The sequence below is a fragment of the Oryzias latipes genome, chromosome 8, assembly GCF_002234675.1.
Source record: "Oryzias latipes chromosome 8, ASM223467v1".
Classification (NCBI taxonomy): Eukaryota; Metazoa; Chordata; class Actinopteri; order Beloniformes; family Adrianichthyidae; genus Oryzias; species Oryzias latipes.
Window position 1 is genome coordinate 21,008,644 of NC_019866.2, and position 16,703 is coordinate 21,025,346.

The 16,703-nt window shown below is 38.6% G+C and overlaps 1 protein-coding gene across 5 annotated transcripts; it reads left to right on the top strand.

Annotated features, from left to right (window-relative positions):
* The first annotated feature begins 2,291 nt into the window (after window positions 1–2,291).
* LOC101156253 (target of Myb protein 1) lies at window positions 2,292–16,555 on the top strand. 5 transcript variants are annotated; one of them, XM_023957751.1, is made up of 16 exons: window positions 2,294–2,462; window positions 5,686–5,770; window positions 5,852–5,930; window positions 6,004–6,153; window positions 7,028–7,162; window positions 7,265–7,387; window positions 7,568–7,684; window positions 7,885–8,018; window positions 8,103–8,145; window positions 10,034–10,172; window positions 11,618–11,681; window positions 13,205–13,274; window positions 13,502–13,567; window positions 13,859–13,921; window positions 14,692–14,731; window positions 15,990–16,555. In XM_023957751.1, the coding sequence occupies exons 1-16, from the start codon at window positions 2,411–2,413 to the stop codon at window positions 16,082–16,084; spliced, it is 1,455 nt and encodes a 484-aa protein (XP_023813519.1). In that variant the 5' UTR covers window positions 2,294–2,410; the 3' UTR covers window positions 16,085–16,555. The 5 variants fall into 5 exon arrangements, with proteins under 5 accessions (XP_023813523.1, XP_023813519.1, XP_023813520.1 ...); XM_023957752.1 differs by having other exon boundaries at window positions 7,888–8,018; XM_023957755.1 differs by lacking the exon at window positions 7,265–7,387 and having other exon boundaries at window positions 2,292–2,462; window positions 7,888–8,018.
* Window positions 16,556–16,703: the final 148 nt, after the last annotated feature.

The window sequence follows — 16,703 nt, forward strand, 5'->3', positions numbered from 1 at the left end:
ATACTGAGACTGAGATGATGCTCATCAGAGTGATTGCGATGGTGTGTCTGACATTTCAGCCCACAGCATGAATGCTGGGCTGACATTTCAAGTTGCTGAATCAACATGATACTCCCACAATGAATTTTGACTTTTATTTTGTGAGCCTTTGTTTAAGGTGAACAACATGGGAGTGTTTGAGTGTTTAAGCTTCATTATGATCTTTATAAGGAGACATAACCTCCGTGGCTTTTTGTTTCCTTTGAAGTTTTTTTTTTTTTTAGTTTGAACTTGATTTGACGATAAAGAATGCATAGAAATGTATAGAACAATGTCCTTAATAAATCAGCATTCTTTGTCAACGTTTTGAACACGTGGACAAAATAAAGCACTTAAGGTTTGTGAAGGAGCCAGTTTTTGAGCAAAGTGGTGAGGAGTTATGATAGGGATATATTTTAATGCTCCTAGACGTCTCAGGAAAGACTTGGCTGATTGGATTTTATTATAACTTTGATTTATAGCATTTTATCCTTTCATGTTTAATTAAATATTATGGGCTGTTTTTTTGTGTTTCTTTTGCCTGATCGTTTCCAATCTATTGATTTTATATTGAGATTATTCTTGTGTTTGTATTTCTTCGCAAAAAACTGCAAGAATTTGTAATTTACTGGATTTTTTTAATGTATTCATGCAGAAATTATTCTGTGTTTGAAAAAAGATGGATTATAAAACGGAAGTACCTGCTGGCTCCAAGAAGCCAGAATCCCATTGACTTCTATTGAGAAATAAACAGTTATGACTCAGTCATTCTATTTGCCAGAATAACTGTTCTTGCTCTGATAACTTTTTCTCACCATGTTCTTCCCAATCTTAAATTTTAATGATATGTGGTTCTTAATTGCATGTTACTCAACGTAAAAACTGACCAACCGGATGCCTCGGTAAAAGAATGTTGTCCGCGGTGGCCCCCACCTCAAACATTTGTTTGGCAGATTTTCCCGGGCCGCTTTCAGTGGGAGGGGTGTGGACCTTGAACAATCCTACTCCTGATTTGCCATAGAAATTTTGACTCAGACCGATCCGGACCAATCACTGTCGACTGGCTCCAAATGGCGGCGCCCGCATTGCGGAATAATGGCGACTGAATTGGCTTAATTTCGCTGGAGTTGGTGGTGGGGCATTTTCTATGGGTGACGTCACACCTGGCTGCGTCCATCTCAATATACGTTCTATGGCCAAGAGCCTTCACACTACTGTCTGGTACAGGGTTGTGTCAGGAAAGGCATCCGGGGTAAAAATCTTAGGATTGCTTGCATGTTATGGATCACATTTTCCACGGATAATTATTATCCTTATTAGAAACATTTTGTTTAGTAAAGAAAAATGTTCCCATAATTAACAGAGTCAGAATTACTTTATTGATCCCACTCATGGGAAATTTGTTCGTTACCATAGCAACTGACAGCAGAGAAAAAAATAAGAAGAAGAAGAATATAAAGACCAGAACACAAACATGTAGCAGTTGTGGTTTAATTTAAAATGCAATTTACAGAACAGTGCAGGTAAAAAGATGTGCAAAAGAAATGTGCAAAAAAAAGAAAATACTGTGCAAAGGTCATCTGTTGCATTGTGAGTTATTTTATTGGGTATGAAGGATTTCCGGTACCGGGCAGTTTTGGAGCGGAGCTGTCTGAGCCTCCTAGAGAAGGAGCTCCGCTGTTTGTCCAGAACAGTTATGAGTAAAAATAAGTAATTATGAGAGATAGCCCTGAAACAAATAATACAAAAACAATTAATTTTATATGTAATTTTTTTTTAAATGTGCCAAGTTAATGTAAGCAGAGCCAACATATTTTTTTGTATGTGGATTGTTTGAAATATGATGAGAGGAACATGGAATGTCCTCCATTTCTGTAATGACCCCCATCAAGAAAAAATCATTAAAAAATAAACTTTAACTATTTTTGTTATATAGTAACACTGTAACAATGTATTAGTTCATTTTTAGATTAGGTTATGACTTCAACACTGTTTTTTTATGATTTTCTTCTTAAGGTTTTGTGTTTGCTTTTTATTTATTTATGTATTTATTTTTTCCCATTATTTTTTAATTCTACAAGTGAATTTTTTATTGCTTTTTAAAGTTAGCCTAGTTATCGTTTTCATCAAAGTTGCCGAAGCAAATGAGTCATCAAAGAAAGCATCAAACTGCGCTCCCATGGTGCGTTCACGGAGCAGAAAACCAAACCGGCCTCTAGGGGGCGCAGTTGCGTTAAATGAGCCCCATCAGACAGCAGAAGGCTGCTTTCCCTTTAAGCCTGACGTACTTCAACTAGTGGCCCACTTTGTGGAGGGAGCAACGGCAGCAGGCTGCAGGAAAGCCGCTTCTCGTCGCATAAGAGTCTCCCCGCCGGGCCCCTCTTCCCTCACGATGGAGTTTTTCCTGGGAAATCCGTTCAGCACGGCGGTGGGACAGCGGATCGGTGAGCGCCTGTTGAGCCAAGAAGGGTTTATTGCGTAAAAGCGCAGCGCTTCTTTGCGGTGGCTCCCTCAGCCGCTTGCTGCAGCCTCATCTCTGCCGAGCTGCGCCTGTTTGCCTCGATTCACTCCGGTCTGATGCGCAAAAAATCCTCCTAAGGAAAGCGCAGGTTAAATGTAACGCAAACAGGCGCTTAGGACGTGGCGTCACTGAGACAATGACTTGGCAGAGGAGCGAGGATGAGGTGCTTAAATCGATTGGTTGATGCCTTCTCGGTTTAACCCGTAAATGGCTGGGCGGGACATCCCCCTGACCCAAATGTGATGCAGCATATGGTCAGCTGAAGCCATGGATGTGGAACATTGTGTTATTTTTAACGCGTGAGGATGGAGAGGTGGACGCGCACAGGAACTGCATGATTAACACTTCTTCATTAATATCATGTTAATTTTTTCCCTAAAGTGTAACTGTGACTTTATTCTCAACTCTGGCCAAAGTATTGTCTTCCTAAAAACATAACCCCTGTTTTAAAGAGTAATAATCTAAACATACACAAGTTTATTATAGTATAATATTAATGTTGCTATAAAATAAGGTTTTCTTGCCAACATTTTAATAAGACGTAAAAACTGATGAACAATATTTTTCTTCTTGCTTCCAAATTTGCTTTAAACACATATAGACAAAGTTATTCGTTTATGTTGTTGTTTATTTTATGATATTTTATGTGAGCATGATAAAAAATGTACAACCAAAACTAAAAGAAACAACAACCTTGCCTTTGCCTCAGTGCATCCTGATTTTTATGACCATCTGTTTTCCTCATTACCATCTATTTGACATGAAAATCTATATTATTTATCTTTGACTTTACCGTTCCAAAGCTACCTTTGTCTTTTTGTATAACTTTGAACAGAATCATTTACACGTTTCAAAATCTAAACTGTTTTCTGTTATTTGTTTGTGACATTAACAGCATTTGTGTGGGAAAAACATTTAATTTTCATGTAATTACTACTTTACATTAAGGGATGTTGCACAGGATGAACACATTATAAAATGGAAGAATATGACAAATAGACTGTTGGAAACTTTATTTAAAAACCTTTGTTAGCATTTAAACATAAGAAAACAGAAACAATGTACAGTTTCGTGCTGCGGTTACTTGAACTGGCAAACTTGACAAAAAGAACGGAATCAGAAATCTATCTCTTTAAGCATTTTGATGAGCTTGAAACATGCAAACGGAGTTTCCTGAAGTTACCTGATTTTATCTTCATCACCTTCATGACTGATTATCTATCATCCATGATTGCTTCTCCTCAGCCCATTTTTCCCCTCTCTTTTTTTTGTTTGTATGGGTTTGTGTAATTACCACCCCTTTCCGGTGTTTTCAGACAGTTTACGCCCAAACTGTAACCGGCAGCTTCTCATTTTCTTGGTTCTCGCCCTAATGTTTGCAGACATCTGAGCTGTGTCCAGCATCTTTTTGTTTATCTGTGCATTGAATTGCCCTCTTAGAGAGTCTTATAATCCTTTCCATTGTTTCCTGTGGACAGCTGTTTGCTTGGCTTTCACAAAGCCAGGCTGTTCAGCCGTTAAGTAAGATGTCATGTTTTGATGTTTAGACTGTTAAATCCACATTCTCTGTTCATCCACCTTTGTTTTGTTTTGAAGAATAGGATGTGGTCTGAGTAACACTTTTTTATGACCATGATCTTTTAAAGTCTCACTCTGATCATCTTTTAATCTATTTCAAAAGTATTCCCAGTGAGTTTTTTTAACTATGATTTGTATGGTTTGTAGCCAAAATCGAAAAACATATCCTTTTCAAGAACGTAAATTCTGCAGAGCAGCAGTTAGAAACATCCCTGTGAGTTCTGGGCGGGACCACTGGCATGGAGTACGCTAACACTCACTTCCCGTCACCCATTTGTTTATAAGCTCTTCTTTAGTTTACAGCCCCCACAGCCCCAACCTAACATTAGCAATGCAACAAAAATGGTGATCAGTATTGGAGCTATGACGCCGTTTAGTTTTCGGACGAGGAAAACACACGTGGATTTAGTTGTCTGCAAGTCGATGTGTATCAGAGTCTGATTTTTTTGCCAACTGCCTTTTTTCGTCTGCTTTGATTCACAGAGAATAAGGAAATACTCAGAAAGGCTATTTTAAGCAGAATTTTCTTTATATACAGTATATCCTCCATTATCAGAAAAAGGCCACAAGAACAGATTAAAAACACCAAAAACACAAGTTGCTTACTTTTTGTTCGTTCCTGCGTCATTATTTTCTTAAGCTTTCTTGCTCTAAACTTGAAGTTTGAAAGCATAGTTTATTATATGTACATTGATGTATGACATTAATGTGCACAAAAAAAATTGTATTTAGACAAATTTCTCAAATTTGGGAGTTTTGCTCCTTTTCTTTTTTGTCTTATCCTTGTCACAACATTGTTTTGAATATCACCAAACCCTCACAAAGTTGTTTCTTGTACTTGTACTTGTAGTTAAAGGGTTAACTGTTGCCATCAAAATACCATCAGCAGTGGACGGTCAGTTCACGTGCTTCTCAGCATTGCAGGGCATTGCCTCTAGGTTTTAGAATAGGTTTTTAAAATTAAATTAACAAATGAAATTAGTCACAGTTCATTTTTATCTTCAGAAAGTGAAAGGAATCTGGAAAAAAAAAATTGTTAGACGTAAAAATCTAAATCTGCAGAAAAACCAGGGTGAGATGACGTTTTTGCCCAAAAATCCATGAATGTTCCACATCCATGTAGATTTAATATTATTTTAAATACATTTTGTACAGTATTCGTCTTTCTCACTTTTCTTTCTTGACCTAGTTGCAAGTTTTCACAGAGAAAGAAAATACAAACCAATGACTTTTTGTAGTTTCTTTCAGAAAAAGTTCCATGATTAATTTTTTTTAATTCCTGTGTACGAATTTCAAATTTGTGTCTAAAACTACAGTCATTTGTTCTCATCCATTTTGTTTTTAAAGAAAAAATAATACCTTTCAAAGTCAAATGAGCATTGAAAAATATGGGGTTTTTAAAACTTTTTAAATCATAAAATGAACCAAAAGGGAAATGGATTTTGTTAGTTTTACATTCAGAAATGAAAGTTTTTTGTGAAACGTAAAATCATTTGTGAAAAAACACATAACCCTTACTGTATGGTGTTTTCTGTACATTCATGTTCCCTCTGACTTGCTTTTGCCAGAGCGGGCCACCAGCTCCAGCTTACAGTCTGAAGACTGGGAACTCAACTTGGAGATCTGCGACACGATCAACAGCTCAGAGGAGGGGTGTGTGTTTTCTGTCAACATCTGGGAAAAGTCGTCCGTGTGGAGCTGCACACCTCAAAATCCTCTAAATACTCTTCACAGGCCCAAAGATGCAATCCGAGCAATAAAGAAGAGGATCATCGGGAACAAGAACTTCAAGGAGGTCATGCTGACACTGACTGTGAGTTCTGCTTCGGTTTGTCATTGTAGAAGCTGGATCGTTTTTCCTCTTACCTGTGCTGGTTGTACTTTAGGTCCTGGAGACCTGCGTGAAGAACTGTGGCAACAGATTTCACATCCTGGTGACAACACGGGATTTCATAGAGGGGGTTCTGGTACGCGCCATCATCCCGAGTAACAACCCTCCGCTGATTGTGCACGACAGAGTGCTCGGCATCATACAGGTGAGGCGTTCAGGGAGGAAGAAAAGTCGGTTTTACTGGCACTGCAACATTTTTTACCCATGCATTAGCAGATGGGTGAGGTAACACAAGTCCTTTGGGCTCCAGGCCAAAGGGAGGTGCCAGTGAGTACCAAAAAGACTTAAATAAAGATTTAAAGTTCATTTTTTACCAGCTGCTGCACACTTGGGTGTGTGAAATTTGTTCCCAGGTTTTTTAGTCCTCCCCTGCGCTGCAGTCAGATCTTCTTTCAGAAAACATTTGATGCTTAAACCTCCCCCCATCCAACCACTTATCGCTTAGAGTCAAGCATTTGATGGACCTTTACTAATGTAAACTAATGTAAACTTTACTAATTTAAGTCTTTCATGACGGTGCAAAGCCTCTGTTCTCTGCAACAGAATCAATTGAATAAAATAAACACTTTACTACTGTACAGTGTTGCATATCAGCACAAACCTGCCTTTCTCCACTACAGAATCCGCTGGATTTATGTTAATTGCATAAAATGGTTGTTGAAAGCTCCAGTGTTAAAGGGTTAGTTAATTTGTTTTGCTTTTTTTATGTTTAAAATCTTTTAATAGATACTAATGATGTAAATGTAGTTTACATTTCACATTTTGTTTGGTTATTTATAAAAAATAAGTCTTTCCACAGCTTTCATTCTTTTAGCGTGTTCCACTCTCTTTATTTTGTCTTGTTGTCTTTAATTCGCTCATCACTTTAAATAAAAATTATGCCTTATTGACCAAATGTGAGTTTATTATATACAGTAAGAGTGATAACATGTGGGTGGAGAGGCCTCATGTGAATTTTTGCCCTGGGCCCTATATTCTCTTGCAGCACTCTTGCATGTCAATAATTCTTGTCTTTCAAGGCGTGGGCTGACGCATTCCGGAGTTCGCCTGACCTTACCGGAGTGGTGTCCGTGTACGAAGACCTGCGCAGGAAAGGACTGGAGTTCCCTGTGACTCCACAGGAGGGCTACATGCCGGTCCAAACCACAAAAAAGGTGCAGGCAGGGCCGGATGCCGGTTTTCTTCCCTCCTAACCACTGTTTGACATCTGCGGTCGTTTTCTCTTTCTTGCTGCTTCTGCTCCTCTTGCCTGTCAGACTTTGTCTGGAAACGGACCTGCTGTCACCGCTTTGCCTGCTGTGCGTCTATCTTCCCAAACTCCTCAGACCTCTGTGCTAACTCTGGCTCTCGACGGGACCAATCCCTTCACTCCCAGCCAGGTGACACAGCAAGAAAATGGTTATCTTAACGTCCCGCTTGTCTTAGTGAATGAACAACGTCTGCAAACTCAAAAGAGACACTGTCAGCATACACAACTGCTTTTGCTCTGTGTGGTTCTCAACTCATCATGTTTGCTGTCATGCAAAGTGCCTTCTAACAGGAAAATATCACTCATGTAGGTGCAAAGGCTAAAGACTGATCTGGGAATGGTGCGAAGCAACCTGAGCATAATGTCAGACATGATGCGTCAGCTGGACCCCGTCACGGTGAAGCAGGCAGACATGGAGCTGCTGGAGGTAAAAACATCAATCTTTGCTCCTTAGTCCGGAAATATTGAGGCTATTTTTTCTCTCAGGTTGCTGGATTCTTTTTTTTTTTGTTATGTGGATAATGCTTCTGTCCCCTTAACTGATCTAGCTCCTTATGCGTTGTGTGATGCATCGGCCCCCTCAATCCCCTCCCCACCCACACATTCTTTGTGTCGTTGTGTCTTTAGCAGCTATACACAGTTTGTAAGGAAATGCAGGACAGGATAGTGAAGATCATCCCCAAACTCAACGAGGAGAAGCTGATTGAAGAGTTACTGGCCGCCAACGATGAAATGAACACTGCCTTTACTCGCTACCAGAGGTACCTGCAATGGTTGACGTTCGCTCGCTCCGCTTCTGCCGAATTTGTTTTATTCCTCCTGATGGGTTTTTGTGCTGCTTCCAGGTTTGAAAAGCGAATAACAAACGGGCAAGGCTCCGATCTTCAGGTAAGCACCTCTGTTTGATCAAGTTCTTTGAAGAAAACGTTATCATGTGTCAATTTTATTTTCCTCGTTTACAGTTGATTACCGGTAGGTCAGTAACCTTAAAAAAGAAAAGAAAAGGTACTCAAATTCACATTTTCAATTTAAACAAATGCTTTCAAGCATTTCTTTGTGTTGGGAATAATTTAATGCAAAAGTAATATATTCGAGTAACTTCTTTTCCTGTATCAAAGCAGTGCAAGATACTTCTCAAATATTTTCGTAATGTTTTTCTGTTTACAAGTTCCGTAACTATTATTTTTTAAGATTCAGTACCAACCATCCATAAATCTAAGACCCAAAAATTGTGTTTTTGGTGCTTTTTTTCTTCTTTGTGGCATTTTTCTGATGATGGATGTCACATATGAAGAAAATGAAGCCTTAAATTTCCTTTCTGAGGATTTATTTATTTAAATCGTTGTAAATCACCAGCAGATGAAAAAAGGCTGTTTGAAAAGAAGAATATTTTTTTGACATAGGAAATACACTGGGCGGGCAACAAGTTCCCTGCTCTGCTACATTCTGATGCATACACTTGTAGACAGATAGATTCATATATGTCTTTGTTTTCCTCATCTGAGCTGGTATCTGGCTCAAAACTGTACGACTGGATAGCTCTGGTTTTGCTTGCATTTTTTGTTGTATTACTATTGTTAGATTTGGGAGTGTGATGGGCTGTAAGATAGCGGGAAGGCACGTAAACAGATGGATGACAAGAAGTAGGGACAGTCTTGTTGCTCCACGCCAACATTCAGAGGTGAATTTCTAATGAACACTTGCCACTCTGCAGAAACTATGTCCTAGAAAATGACACACGTCTTTTGATTTTGGCCAAAAACAGCATAATTGTAATTAAAAGAACACTGGGAACGATTTTACAATGCAATACACTTACTGAGTCACTGAGCCAAATTTCCTTGTTAGACTTTATAGGAAAAACCCTTTCATTGGTCCCTAATATGAGTTTCATGCCCTGCAGCATACTGGAGGTACCTGTCCTGGGTGTACCCCAACTTTGCCCAACAGTAGCTGGGATAGGCTCCAGCAGCCTTATGACGCCAAAAGGGATTAAGAATTTTTGGAAAAGGAATGGATGGATGTATGGTTGAGTGTTTTTAACCTCAACGTGTTGCATTTTAACCTGCTTTCATCAGGTTGCATCATGCTCTTTATCTGTTCTGCATTTTGACATTTTTCATAGTAGAAATTCTTAAATTTCTTTATTATGAAGTAAACTGACTGAAGCTGAGGTGTGGTCTTCCATTTGGGCTTCATGTGCTTTCATTTACCAAAAATAAACTTTATTTTAGAGATTATCATTAAACCATTTTGCCTAAAAATGTGAAAAAAAATAGCTGTACACTTGTAATTTTATATTCTACTTTTGTGGGTTTTACAAAGGAAAAACATTTAAAAGCAAAACAAGAGTCATTAAACGCATTACAGTTCTGACAGCAAGATAGTAAGGTATGGGTTCACTTTAAAATATCATTAATAAGTAATGTATAATGTTATTAATCTGTTACAACAGTATTAAATAAAAATCCAGAATTTGGGTAATATTTTGTGCAAACGCAAACTAAAACTACCATTTTTCTCTTACTAAATAATATTAAAATTAATCTACAACTAATTAGATAAAATATTTCGGCATTGGGAGTCCAAACCAGCTGTGTCTAAAGACCTACTGGAGACTGTATCTCCTCTTTGTTTGCAGCTTTTGTCTTCAGAGAGGAGCGCTTCTTTCCCTCAGAACATCAACACAGTTTGCAGGGGTGGTCCCTCCTTCCTATGGCATCTGAACACAACAATGGAAAGGTTCAAATGTGTGTTTTTCATTTGTTTCTTTCAGAGCCACACCTACATCAACCTTGCGGATCAGGACGGGAAGAGCGAGACGGTCAGCCGGTCTGGCATTGCCTCTGTGAAGAGCGACAGCTCCCTCAGCCTGTCCAAACCTGACAGTTTATCCAGTCAAATGGCCAAACTTAGTAAGTTCTTTGTTTGGCTTCCTCTTTTTGTTGTTGCAGTGAACAACGACATAAATGGGAAACATTCAGGCCACTCTCTGTTTGTGTTGTTCCTGCTTCTCCATGTCGCCTTCTGCATGATTTTTCCCAATCAAAAACACATCATGACAACAGCAGCTCCTTAAATATTTCTAAAATCCTTTAAATACGGGTGGGAAATGATGTCCCGAATAATCCCGAAGGAAAATTTCCTTCGGGATTATTAAAGTCTATCTATCTATCTATGTCCTGACTGGTTTGCAGCATTAGACAACGTTCAGAGGTCTAGAACCTCCAGGTAAAGGAAAAGCAACCAAAAATCTGTAAAACTGTTTGACAAAGTGTGTCCGTTGGTTTGTGTTAAGTCCATTTCAAAGCCGTTTTTGTTCATTGGTTGTTTTCATATTGGCTAGACGTGACGTTTCTAAACTTTCCAAAAAAGGAAGAAAATAGGCGAGAAAGATCAACTTGTCAGTTGCTGGAACACACCCAACATGGCTGAGCTCACATATCATCAGTCACCTGTCAATCAAAGTAAAAAAACATGGAAAAAGATCACTCTTCAAACAGCTGACCTTGATGTTAGGTTACAGACAGTCACGTAAAGGCAAAACACGGGTTCTTAAAGACACATTTAGCCCACGGTGTTTACACTGGACAAGCAGGGAGGGGCTTCTTCTTCTTCTTCTGTTTTCTAGTGCATGTCCGCCACTTACAGTTGGAAGAGTATTGGTGTGAAATGTCAAAGTGGTGCAAAACTCACCACTCTTGCTCCAGGCTGTTTCTTTCACAGCTCTATTCGGATATATGAAAGACTTGGTGTCATAGAATTCCAGCCGGGTACAAACCACGATTATTATTTCCCCCTTTGTGATCAATGTTTAGACGGTTGGCACTTCTGTCAAAGTTTGACAAGGTTTCAAAGGACGCACCTTTGGGATGTAGAGCTGGAATACAATCTTAAAATTGGGCACAGCCACCCATGTATGCAGGAGTTTTAAACGTGGAAGCCCGAAATGGGAAAACATTTACGTAGAATTTTCATTAGAAGTGGTTGCTATGTTGCCAAAGCCAATGTGAACGTAGCTTCAAAACTAATCACACAGTTAAAAAAATGGATTACAGTAAAATTATGTACATTTCTGTTGTGAGGGTTGTACCATTATTTATTGGAATGAACGGACAAGCAGGCAAACATATGTGGCTTTCAAATGTAAGTGTGCTTCATTGTGGAAGTTGCCCCTTGAATATGACCTGAAATGTTTTGGCTTTTTGATGTGTTTAAAACCAAACGCCTTTGACATTAATGCTTTCAAAAACACCCCAGTCTGTGCGTTTGCAGTCATGACAGTTTTGCTGCAGTAAGCCAAAGTTCTGTGCCGAAAGCGGTCCGTGCTCTAACAGTGTTTCACATGTTGCTCTTGCAGGTACGAGTGAGTCAGATGACACTTTATCACCCAAAACAGAAGTCCTAAGTCAACCGAAAGCCGGGTATGGAAACATGCAATCAAATGTTTGTGGTTTGGTGTTTTATAAGAAATTCTCATTTTAGGAAACGGATGACAAATCACAAAAATATCACAAAAACAGGATTTTATCATCTAAAAAACGTTGCCAGAGTCCGCCCGTTTCTCTCTCTTGCCAGTACAGAGGTGCTAATGCATGCTTTTATTACCAGCAGATTAGATTATTGTAATGCCCTGCTCTCTGGTCTTCCCAGAACAAGAATAGCAAATCTTCAACTGCTGCAAAATTCAGCAGCACGCGTTCTGACGAGGACCAGGGGGCGGGAACACATTACACCAGTTTTAAGATCGCTGCATTGGCTCCCTGTGCAATTCAGGATTGATTTTAAAGTTCTTTTATTGGTTTACAAATGTTTTTATGGTCTCGGGCCTTCATATTTATCTGACATGATTTTAAAGTATGAGCCCCTCGCGGACCCTGAGGTCCTCTGATACAGGCCTTTTGGTTATTCCAAAAGTAAGAACAAAGACATACGGCGAGGCCTCATTCCGTTTTTACGGACCTCGCCTGTGGAACAGCCTCCCAGAGAGCCTAAGGGCCGCAGAGACTGTTCATGTTTTTACAGGAAGGCTTAAGACCTACCTTTTTAATTTAGCTTTTAGTTGAATTTTAGGATTTTAAATTTTCTTTTTTTATTATTTATTTATTTATTTATTTATTCATTTATTTATTATTTTTAAAATATTTTAATTATTTATTTATTTATTTTTCTTTTAACTAGTTTTATATGTGTATGTAAATACATTTATTTATTTATTTATTCTATTAATTTTTAAGTCGCTCTTACTATTTCATATGCCTATTAAGGTTTATGTAATTATTTGTTTTTGTCCATGTTTTATACATATTTTAATTTTATTCCTTTTACATTTTATTACACTCCAGTGTTTTCCTCTGAGGGATCCTCCACATCAGTGACTGACCCTTCTCAGTGAGCGGGGACGCTGCAGTGGGATCTCCTGGGTCTGACTCTTTTGATCGGATCTGGGGGGTTCTGTGGTAGTGTTCTCCGTGAACTTGGGTTGGGGGGTCGCTGGTGTGGACATGTCCCCAAAATATCGTTTCCCCACGTCAGGACAAAGCCTGGTCTCTACATTCTATCATTTTATCACTTTTTTATTTATTTATTCATTTATTTATTGATGTGTGTGTGTGTGGGAGTGTGTGTGTGTGTTTGTGTTTTTGCGCGCGGGGGGGGGGGGGGGGGGGTTGTCGCACAATTTGTCTTGTCATCTTGTTTTTAAATTTTATTGTTTTTTATGCACAGCACTTTGAGTGACATATGTTGTTGAAAAAGTGCTATATAAATAAAGGTTGATTTGATTTGATTTGATGAGATCCACACAAAACTGAAGCTTTGAGGAAATGTGAAGCTAGTTTAATAGTTGTGTTCTGTGGACCAATGACTACTTAAAACAGGTCTCTCCTTGTTGTTTTGCTCTATAATCTCATTTATTGGCCCCTAACATGCGAATGGTGTCCTGCAGGAACAGCAGTGAGGACACAGCAGATGGTTTGGCTCAAGCTCAGAACAGCAGTCTACAAATCAGTGGAATGGTGAGTCGGGACGGCGTGTCATCTGTGTTTTTCTACGGTTCAGAAGTTCACTCATGGCCTTAATCGGGCTGCTGATAAATCGGCTCCTGTGTGTCATGTGATCTTTAGAAGAAAACTGAAGGATCTCCCTCTCCCTAAAGACGAAAATGTGCCAACTAAACTTTAGTGAATGTTGTTGGTATGACTCAGCCGCTCACTCCTGTTATATGAACTCTGTGTGCTCTAAGGATGACAGTCCAGCCTCGACCCGCAGCTCTTCACCCAAGTTAGAATGGATGATAAAAAGGGGAATGGTGGGTTCTTCTCAGAAAATGACTGTCCCTGCTTGGCACCCTCCAGCGCCCCCTGCCTGTTGGTTTTAGTTGTGACACTGGCAGTTCAAGTGCTGTGGTCTTGTTTGCTTTTTTTGGGTTTTCTGTTTGAGGGTGGTTTGCATGCCGTTTGTGGAACATATGAGCATGGGAATGTTTGGTTCACGTTGTTCAGAAACGATTTTGTCTTCTTTTGGGGGTCTGGTGGCGTGAGGTGTTAATGGTGGTGCCCCTCTAATTTGAGTCACTAAGCTGCTCCTGTCTGTCTCTCAGATTCCTCTCAACCAGTCTTCTGTGATGGATGACATTGAAAAATGGCTTGCATTGGAGGATGAGGTCAGTATATCACATTCACTAAATTCAGAAGATGAATATTTACTTTCTTATAGTTTGTCTGATCAATTCATTTTTGAGGAATTGGAAGCAGATTTGACAATCAAAGAATCTAAATTTAAATTCTGGTTGAGGTCATTTACTGCTTCCCTCATCTCTGACCTCCAGGTTATTCATTCAATGATGGAAAGAAATCAGCTAGATCCCTCTGGGATGCAACACCAATGACTTTGTGTTTGAGAGAAGAGACATTTCATCTGATTTTATGGGCAGTGAGCTTAAAAAGAAGCCCATTGGACTATAATTAAACTACATATATTTCTATTTATTCTTCTGAATTGCATCGTGCATCAATTGCTGCATTTTAAAATAAATGATGTTCTCACTTTGTGGCATATTCTCTTCTAAAATAATGAAATAAAATGTGTTTTCTTTTTGAATTTATAACAGATGAATTAGTGCATTTAACAGAAACTGTATTGATAAAAATGTAAACCCCTGAAATGTATTTACCAGTTAAATGAAGCGTTGTTGCTTTGTGTCAGTTTGATATATAAAACCATAAATCTCTCTAACTTCTACATAAAAGAACTTATTGTACTTGATAAAAACACATACTTTCCTGAATAACATTTTACTGAAAAACATTATTATGGAAAATAAATCTAATTATTGTCAACTTTCTGCATGAAGCAGAAAGAATCTTTTAACATGTTTGCATTTATTTATATTTTTTATAATATTTCTTCATGTGTGTTTGTTTTGTGTGGCAGTACGATGACTTTGAGGAATCTGATGGTGTGACGAGTGAAGGTGAGGACCTCCAAACCTTGTTTTTACATTTTTCCAAACGCTATCAATATTTTGGTGAAACATTATTACCCTTTACATTTTAAAAGGAGGCTGCTGCATGAAATAATTAATGTTTGAACTGTTTTTGACTGTTTTGAACTGTTTAAAGACCCACTCTGATCATCATTTGATCTATTGTAAAGTCTTTTCCAGTGGTCTTTAAGTATGATTATGCCGTTTTTAGCCAAAGTCTAAAAACCTGTCTGACACAGTTTCTGCAGAGCAGCAGGAGTTTACTAGAAAATCATCTTTGAGTTGTGAGTGGGACTGTTAGGGCAGAGCCAGCCCGCCCCCACTTCCCATCACGCATCAGTTTATGCACTCTCCTGCTAGCTTACAGCCCCTCAAACCCCCAACCTAACATTAGCGGTGCAGCAAAAAGGGGCGAGAAACTTTGGAGCCGTACAGTTTTAAAGCAGTCCGGCTCAGACGAGGAAAACGAAGACGTACATAGATCTACAAGTCTGTCTAAAGGCAGGGATGCCCAGTTTAGTTTAGTTTGTTTGGTTTAGTTTGAAGTCAGTTGTTGTATTTTATAACTGATTTTATGTTTTGCACAATGAGTGAAGGCTGTTGAGACAACTGTGTTGTAACATTAGACTATATAAATAAGGCTGAATTGACTTGAATGGAGTGGAGCAGGAAGCTTTTGGTCCAACCAGCATATTTTCTATGTCCCTAGAGACAGCATTTTATTCATCCGCTCCTGATTTACAGCCATTGAAATGAAAAAAGTGCAATTTTGAGCTTAATTTTCTTAATATATATAAAAACATGTTAAAATACCTCAAAACACCATTTTCAATTTGGAGTGGGTCTTTTAAAACCTCAAGTTCCAAGAAGTTTCCTTTAAACTTTCAACTTCAAACCTCAATAAAAATGCTGAATTGCATATTTTTTACCCTCCATAGATGAAACAAAACTCTCACAACCAAATGTTATGACACAATTGATTTCACTTCCACAAAATGTTTTACGTTTTTTTCTTCTTCAACAAACTGGACCAACCATAAAGTTTGCATTTCTGTCCTTTTATTTTATTTTTTTCTTTATTCTTTATTATTTCTATCTCTTTATTTTGGATTGTTGGCTAGATTCCCTTAAATAACTACTTGGATAAATCCAGTTTTGGATAAATCCATTTGTTTGAGAAACTTTGACCTAAAATAGTGACCACAGTCCTTTTTCCATGCTGAATCCTGTCTTCCTGTCTCTGCAGAGTTTGACAAGTTTTTGGCAGAACGAGCAAAAGCAGCTGAGCGCCTGCCGTCTCTGCGAGCGTCCTCACAAGAATCCCCTTACTCTGAATCTTAAGCTGAGAAAACTAACAAGACGCTGGAAAAATTAACATGAGCAGCAAAGAAAGCTACTGGATAGAAAATGCACATTTCTTACCGATGAATGGTTAAGAGGCACAAGTTATGTGGAAACGACATTCCATAGTAGACAGAAGACGTGTCGACTAAATGAAACATGTTTTTAACTGGACGCCTGAAAATGGTTGGTATTTAAGCAAATCTTTGCACATTTTGTATAGATCTGTTCATGCAGTTGAAGTGAAAATGGAAATTGTTTGAAAAAAACAGCATTTACAACATGTAGATGATGTATAATAATACTGTTAAATATGTATGTATATATAGGTGATAGGAGATCATGGAAAAAAGCCTCCTGATAGTTTGATGCTTCACATCAGTGTCGTCAGAGGTGGAAGAAAAGCTTTTCTACTTCTGATTTTTCCCTATGAAGACCTTTTACTTGAAAATAAACAAAATAAAATCCTGACGGATAGCTGTCATTATCTTCTTCTTCTTCTTCTTTCTCTTTCGGCTTTTCCCATCAGGGGTCGCCACAGCGAATCATCCTTTTCCACCTCACTCTATCATGAACATCTTCTACCCTAACGTTAGCCAACTTCATGTCCTCTGTTAAG

Excerpts from the sequence above, each read along its gene's own strand:
- LOC101156253 (XM_023957751.1), top strand. The coding sequence starts at position 2,411 with ATGGAGTTTTTCCTGGGAAATCCGTTCAGCACGGCGGTGGGACAGCGG. Across the intron at positions 6,154-7,027 it reads GAGTGCTCGGCATCATACAG|GCGTGGGCTGACGCATTCCG; the intron begins GTGAGGCGTTCA and ends TTGTCTTTCAAG. Across the intron at positions 7,685-7,884 it reads CAGACATGGAGCTGCTGGAG|CAGCTATACACAGTTTGTAA; the intron begins GTAAAAACATCA and ends TTGTGTCTTTAG.